General features: G+C 46.6%; 1 protein-coding gene across 1 annotated transcript in view; it reads left to right on the top strand.

The window, feature by feature from the left end:
• Positions 1 to 481: 481 nt before the first annotated feature.
• LOC102394430 (lipopolysaccharide-binding protein) overlaps positions 482 to 7797 on the top strand; it is a 26810-nt gene continuing 19494 nt past the window's right edge. Inside the window, exons 1-4 of the mRNA XM_045162618.1 lie at positions 482 to 652; positions 1355 to 1469; positions 4429 to 4557; positions 5286 to 5441. Coding sequence (XP_045018553.1) covers positions 529 to 652; positions 1355 to 1469; positions 4429 to 4557; positions 5286 to 5441 — 524 coding nt within the window. The 5' untranslated portion in view covers positions 482 to 528. The remainder of the gene's footprint in view (positions 653 to 1354; positions 1470 to 4428; positions 4558 to 5285; positions 5442 to 7797) is intronic.

Raw genomic sequence — 7797 nt, 5'->3', positions numbered from 1 at the left:
TTGAGATGGTATTGCACGATGCAAGTGGAGAACAGTGGATTCCAACAGAGCCAGAGTGTGGTCTTAGCAAGCTGAGCTGGTAGAAGGACCAGTTGGAAAGACGGATCGCAACCAAGTTGTGGGGGCCTTCGCTGCCAGGCTGGGTGTTTAGATTTCAGTCTGTAGATAATGGGGGATGAATGGAGGGTGTTCAGCTAGAGAGAGAGGTGTGGGGAGGCTGGCTCCACTGGCAGCCCTGGGCACCAGCTATTGGAAGACGAAGCGGCTTGAGTTTGTTCTACTACTTCTGCTCTCAAGCCAGAAAGAAACCTCAAAAAGTTTCATAAGCAACCTTTGCCCCGCATCTCAAGCTGCTGAAACTTGGGCTGCCCCAAAGCCTTGAACTTTCTCAGCCCCTCCTAGCTGGCTCAGTTCCTCATCCGGCCGCTGGCTTTATAAGCACCTAAGATTCTGCTATCAACTTCACTAAGGGAGGCTCCTACAAAGAGACTGTGACCCATCCCTGCCCAGGAAGGAGGTGAGGACAGGATGATGGCCAGACCATACTATATGGTAGTGGCCCTACTGTTGCTGGCAGAGTTCACCAGGTTTGGAGAAGGAACACCTAATCCCGGGTTCGTGGCCAGGATCACCAGAAAAGGCCTGGAATATGGTAAGAGGGGGGTGTGACTCCTCTGGGGCTCGTTTCTGCCCACCAAAGTGGTGTGGTCATCAGGTCGAGGAGTCACAGGCTGGGGTTCTGCCACTGCTTGGCTTAGAAACCTTGGATATCAGCCTTAGAAACCTTGGGGCTTCAGATTCCTCATCTTGAATGACAGAAGCCAAGGATAGGACTAGATCAGTATTTCTTCCCAGGGTAGTCCATGAACCACCCATATTAGAGTTGCTGGGATATATATTAAAATACAGATTCCAGAGACCCACTCAAGACTGGATGAAATTGGATCTGTACATCTGCATTGTTCACATGACCCAGGCAATAGTCAAAAACCCTAAGGTTTGACCAAACTGCAGTTAGGTATTCCTCAAAAGCCCCACTGTATCCCACTATTGCTTCCACGACCTTGATCTGGATGAATAAATAACAATGATTGCCACTAACCTGGCACTTTGCATTCATGATCTAATTTAATTCTCAGACTCAGGTTAGTATCATCATCATCGTTGTTGTTGTTGTTACCATTTTACAGATGGGGGAACTGAGGCTCAGGGAGTATAAGGAAATTGCTTGGGATTACAATAGTATGTGGTAAATCCTGCATTTCATCCCAGTTCACATGACTCCAAAGCCCAGCCATTCAACTGTTATACTTAGCTACCTCCCACTGAATGTGTTAACTCTATGTCCCTCCAGCCCGTCAATATGGAGTAGCCACCCTGAAGAATGAGCTGTCCACCATCGAGTTGCCTGCTTTGTCAGGAAGCTACGGAATTGGTTGGCTTGGAAGCGTGGACTATGTGTTTAGTGGGTGAGGTCTCTGTTCTCCTCCACGGGGGCAGCAGAAAGGGAAGAATGGGGACCTAGGGTCATGGGGAAGGGGATAAACATTGAGCCATCACTTGGACTAAAGGTAAAGGGATCGTGGCCAGCTCTTGTGGGACTTTTGGAAGGTGCTATGTGTTTTTTGAATCATCTGAATTAGAAACCATTCATCAGTTCCTATGTCAGCCCTACAAAGATCAGCTCTGGATTCTTCCTCTGCCAGGGAACCCTGGGTGCTTCCCTGGTGGCTCAGATGGTAAAGAATCTGCCTGCAATGCGATAGACCTGGGTTTGATCCCTGGGTCAGAAATATCCCCTGGAGAAGGGAATGGCAACCCATTCCAGTATTCTTGCCTGGAGAATTCCATGGGGAGAGACTACAGTCCCTGGGATCACAAAGAGTTGGACACGACTGAGGGACTAATACACAGGGAACCCTGGCTACTCTCCAGATCAAGGCTTGTTTGAGACGTACCATCCACCCCTCAGAGCCTGTTAGGGGTTGCAATCAAGGACTTTAAGTCTTTCTGGACCCTGTCCACATTTTATTTGCATACTACCCCTTGAATATAGCATCCACACATATCCCCAGTAAGAAATGAAGCAGGAGCCTCCTGGTCTCTGGTTAACAGCCCTGGTTCCCCTTCTCCCTCCCTGTGAGATGTAACTGACCTTACACTCCTTCCAGCTTTCTCATATTCAGCCCTAGAGTCCTCATCCCTTACTCTTTTTTCATTCATTCTTTGATTATATGAATTCTCCTTCCCCAGCTTCCTCAGTGTCCAGAATAGGTTCTTGGGGATTGTTTGTCCATCACTGACAGAAAAGGCTGCTTCTTGGAATCCTTCTCAAGTCTCTCAAGACAATTTCCCTGAGACAGTCGGCAAAAAGAAGTCATTTTAAATTTATGCACAGACAGAAAATATCCAGGACATGCCACTTACAGGGCGATGCTCCTTACTGCAGCCCTAGAGCACCCCCTTGCAGTTGGTGTTCACAGTGAGTTACTGCAGTCTGTTAACATCCAGATTTACCACCAACTGTAAGCTCTCCAAGGGCAAGGACTGAGTTTTGAATCTCTATGGCTTTTGTGCCTGGAGCCAGGTCTGACAGAGCAGGAGAATCTCAATGAATTTTTGTTGAGTGGACAAATAAGTGTTGATCTGACAAAAACCACCAACTTAAATGACCACAGTGAGTAATGAAGATGAGTGTCCCAGGCAGGGTGAATGTATCCATCAGGCACTAGCTGGGAAAGTAGAAAACCCATGCCAGGAACTTCAGTGGAGGGAACTGCATATAAGGAATTTGCTACAAAAGTGTTAGAAGAGTTGAAAAGCCACTTTGAGAATGATGACACAACCTAAAATTAGCAGCAATGAAAAGCTACTAACATCCCTAAAAGCTAGAGAGAAAAAGACAAGACAAAAGACAAAATCAACAGAGTACAAGATCCAGGATCTCTAGAAGGAGCTAAGATCATGAAGGAACGGGCTGTCTGCAGGAGCTGCCCCAATGTGGAAATGTAACCAACACTACCAAGACACAATCTGAGGCAGAGAGGATAAAAAATATCCTGGCTTCTCCTCTTTGCCTATCCACTCATCTTTTCCCAAAGCATCCCATTGGCCAGTCCTAACCAGACACCAGGTGCAAAGAATTCTGGGAAATGTAGTTTGCACACATCATTCCCAGCTAACATATGTTTAGAAGGGATGAAGAAGCAATGGACCTGTGAACAAAAAAAAAAAACAACAAATGATCAGAGCAATGTTTACCTGGAAGGCACCTGCCCTGTTTAAAGGGGTCACTGCTACTCACCTGCAGTTGATTGAGGCTGTAAGGGAAAGTGAACAATTTTTTTTTTTAACTCTATAGGAAAAGAAAAGTGTGTCTACAGCGTATTTCTCATATGTATGCCCCTCAGGTCCCAGGATCTAAATAGTGAGCTCTTATTTGTATTCCAAGTGGGTTAGGGTGGGAATACAAAAGGGAAGCTGAAGGATACACAATGCAAAGCCAGCTCACAGTGTTACACAAGTGAGATCCAGATGCTTGCCATTTGAAAGGGGAAAGTTTGGTGGAAAGGAAAGTTTGTGCTATTTCAGAGGCCACAAACAAAGGAGAGGGTGGAGTCAGTTCCAAAGGCCAACTCCCCGCTGCCAATCAGTGGGCAAGAGTTTCAGGGGTGTGTAGGTGGAGGGACCGAGCTGCATGCAGAAGCGGCACAGTCAGCTCCGCCAGTCATCCTGGAATTGGCCATTCAGTGGTCTGATCAGCATCATCTTGACTCTTTTTAAGTAAAATTAGTCTATAGTTACAGAGTTGGTTTGTTCCCATTTCTTGGAGGCTGATTCTTGGAATTACGTCATAGCTACCTTCTGGCCATCATATGGTTAACTTCTTCCACATAGTGGAGGTTTCACTATATACAAAACGGCTCAAAGGATATGGCTCAGAATATTATCTAAAGCCCTTGAGCAGGAACTAAAGGTTTTTTCTTTAATGACTAAACTATTCTTGTTTGGTCTGGTTTGACTATTTTCCTTTGTTTCTGTGTTTTCTCACTTCTCTGATTAAATGTATTCTTTGACTAAAGTTTTTCTACAGAAAAGCAGGCAGACGGCATGGGGGCAGGGGCAGACCATCCACAAGGTCCTCAAGGTGGTGAGAATCCAGTAAGATAGACAAGGGCAGCTCGTGAGGGTGGGTGTCAGAGGCAAGAGGAAGGTCTTTGGTCTTGGAAGCTTGGGGAAGAAAGGCTTTCTGGAGGAGGTAAAACCTGAGCAGACCATGAAGGATGTGAATGAAATGATTTGTCCTTTTCAGTTTAAGTTGGTAAACTTGAAAGAGTGTGAGAGGCTGAAGGGGACTCTCAAGATTCATTTAGAGGACTGATGTGCCCCTGGTTTTTCTGAGTCTCATGATCTGTCTTCCTTCCCTAGAATGAGGATCCATCACTTCTTACTCCAGGACTCCCAGCTGAGTCTACACCCAGGACAGGGTATCAAAGCCTCCTTGTCCAATAACTACGTATCTGTCAGTGGGAACTGGGAGGTGAAAAAGTCTTTCATGTGAGTAGTACTGGCGTTAGACTGTGTCTTGACTTTGGGCAAGGTCATATCCTCTCCTGGGCTTCCCTGGTGGCTCAGTGGGAAAGAATCCGCTTGCCAAGTAGGAGACATAGGTTTCATCCCTGGGTTGGGAAGATCCCCTGGAGAAACAAACGGCAACCCACTCCAGTATTCTTGCCCCAGGGACAGAAGAGCCTTGCCGGGCTCCATGCGGTTGCAAAAGAGTTGGACGCGACTTAGAGACTGCATAACACAAAACAAAATGTCCTCCCCCAATGGAATTCCCTTTCTGGGCTGAAACCTCTCCAGTCAATAAATGACACAGATCTGATCATCCCTAAGCCTTGGTTTCATTATCTGTAAAATGGGGTCAATAATAATCCACCTCATAGGTGCAGTTGCAGCTTATATAAAATAACAGTTATAAGGCATTTAGCAGTGTGCCTGGCACACAGCAAATACTTGACACCAGCTATGTGTGCATGCTAAACTGCTTGTGTCTGAACTTTGCAACCCTATGGACTGCAGCCCACCAGGCTCCTCTGTCCATGGGGATTCTCCAGGCAAGAATACTGGAATGGGTTGCCATTTCTTTCTCCAGAGGATCTTCCTGACCCAGAGATGGAACCCGTGGGGACTGAGAGACAAACCTGGGTCTGCATAAGCTTGGCTCATCTTCTGGGAGGTGACTGACTCCATACCCCTTGCTTCTCATTTCTCTCACCCAGCACCTTACATGGTATGTTTGATATGAGTGTGGATGGCATTTCCATCTTGGTTTCTCTGAACTTGGACAAGGACCAGTCTGGGCGACCCACTGTCTCCGTGACCTACTGCCACAACTCCATCGGCCATGTCAGCATTGAAATTTCTGGACACATAAGGTAAGTGACCCCCAAACACACTTGCTGGAGATCGTCAGAGCTGCCTCAGCATCCAGCTCACCCAAGGGACACCTCCGATGGGACATAAGAGCAAAACTGAGGATCCATCAAGATGAGAGGTCAATGAACTAAGTAAGGCCTAGGGGCCAAATCCACCTGCCAACCATTGCTTAAATTTATCTATTTTTAAATATTCATTTGTATATTTGGCTGCACCAGGTCTTAGTTCTGCATGTAGGATCACTGATCCTTGTTGCACATGGGATCTTTAGTTGTGGCAAGCAACTTCTTAGTTGCGATTCATGGGATCTAGTTCCCTGACCAGGGATTGAACCTGGGCCCCCTGCATTGGGAACATGGAGTCTTAGCCCCTAGACTACTAGGGAAGTCACAGCCACCAGTAAGCAAAGTTTCACTGGAACACAGCCATGCCCATTTGTCCAGGACTGCTTTAGTCTGACAACAGCAGTGGTGAGTAGTTGGCAGAGACCATTTGGCATGCAGTGCCAAAAATATTGATGATCTGGCCCTTTAAGAAACAGTTTGCCAATGCCTGGGCAAGACTGTCTTTCAAGGTAAGCCCGCATTTCAAAGTGATTTCCCTGGAGGGTCCGCTCAGTGAATATGGAATGAACGGTGGTGGTCTGTGGGGTGACAGCCTCTCACTGTGTTTGGGTTGGCACTTCATCACTCAGATCCCAGCAGGACACAGAGGGCAACTCGAAAGGCTTAACTGACAAGAGTCAGTGGCAAACAAGAGGGGAATATTAACTGGAGTGTGGGCAGGATGAAGGAGTGTTCAGCAAGGGAGGCAAGGGGGCAAGGGAGTTACCAGAGCTGGAAAGAACTGAAATCTCAGAGGAGGGGCCAGGGGACCGGACTATAGTGTCCAACAGGGAGGCGCCTGGTATAAGCACCCCATCTCCTCTCTCCTTCCTGCCTGTGCCTCCGATTAGCCAAAACAACCAGCAGCCAGAGAGCAAGAGAGTTTGGGAGATGAATCTCTAGACATCAGCCCTCCAGGACACAGAGTAGAGCAGAATGGAGTTGGCAGGGGAGCTTCTTGCCTGGAGAATTCCATGGACAGAGGAGCCTAGTAGGCTACAGCCCATGAGGTTGCAAAGAGTCAGACACGACTGAGCAACTAACACTTTAACTTTTCAAAACATATATAGTTAGTCCTCTATAAATACATTTTTAGTTTGGGACTGAGGGTTTCTTCCTGTCATTTGTTACTATAAATAATGCTAGAAGAATAACCTTGGGGAATAATATCATTTTATACCTAGTCAAACAAACTCTAGGATTTATTCTTAAATTGGTATGTGCATTTTGTAATTTTAATATTTACCAACAAACTGCCCTCCAAGGGACTTGCTAGTTTTCACATCCATTAGCAAGGTAAGAAAGCACAATCGCCATCACGGGCAGATCATCAGAGATTAAGCTTTTTGCCAATCTGAAAGGTAACTGTGTCTCAGTTTTAGTGAGTGCTATATTGTGAATAATGCTGTGCATCCTTAAGAGCCACATATTTCATGTTTTCTAAGCAGATTATTTATATCCATTCTTATTCTTCTCGGTCCACCGTTCCTTCTCCCCAAGAAATGTTTAAAATTTTTGACATACAAATTCACCAGCCTCCTTTAAGTTGCACGTTACAGAAATTCAACTCAGGTGTTTAAGCATTGAGAATGAACTTGATTGGCTCACATATACCTAAAAAGTCTGTGCATGCTCAGTCACTAAGTCATGTCAGAGGATTTTGCAACCCCATAGACTGTAGCCTGCCGAGCTCCTTTGGCCATGGGATTTCCCAGGCAAGAATACTGGAGTGGGTTGCCATTTCCTCCTCCAGGGGATCTTCCCCACCCAGGGACTGAAAGCACATCTCCTGCATTGGCAGGCAGGTTCTTTACCACTGAACCACCAGGGAAGCCCCAAAAGTCCATGGAGGAAGCCAAAGCTGCAATTGGCTTCAGGTGTTTGATATTGCCAGGAATCTCTCTGTCTCCTGGGTCTAGGTCTGCTCAGTCTCAGACAGGGTCCTCCACTCTTAGAGTGGCAGAGATGGTTGCAGGAAGCCAGGTTTCCTTGTCAGTTAGAGCCCACCATCTCAGCAAGCAGGAGCAACCTTTTCCATAGGGCTCCAGGTAGAGCACTGGCCAATAAGAACTTTGACCAAGTTCTTGTTGGTCAATGTGGGGTGACAAGACCATTCCTTGGATCAATCATTTTGGACTCTTACTGGCTGAGCCAGGGTCTAGGGCCCATCTCTAGACCTAGGGGTTAGGAGTAGGGTTAGTCCCACTGAACCACCAGGACTGGAAATAGGAAATGAGTGGATTTTGTGGAA

Source organism: Bubalus bubalis, chromosome 14, assembly GCF_019923935.1.
Source record: "Bubalus bubalis isolate 160015118507 breed Murrah chromosome 14, NDDB_SH_1, whole genome shotgun sequence".
In the NCBI taxonomy this organism is placed as follows: domain Eukaryota; kingdom Metazoa; phylum Chordata; class Mammalia; order Artiodactyla; family Bovidae; genus Bubalus; species Bubalus bubalis.
Note: the sequence above shows the minus strand (reverse complement) of the source record. Positions and strands in the feature narration are given on the sequence as shown.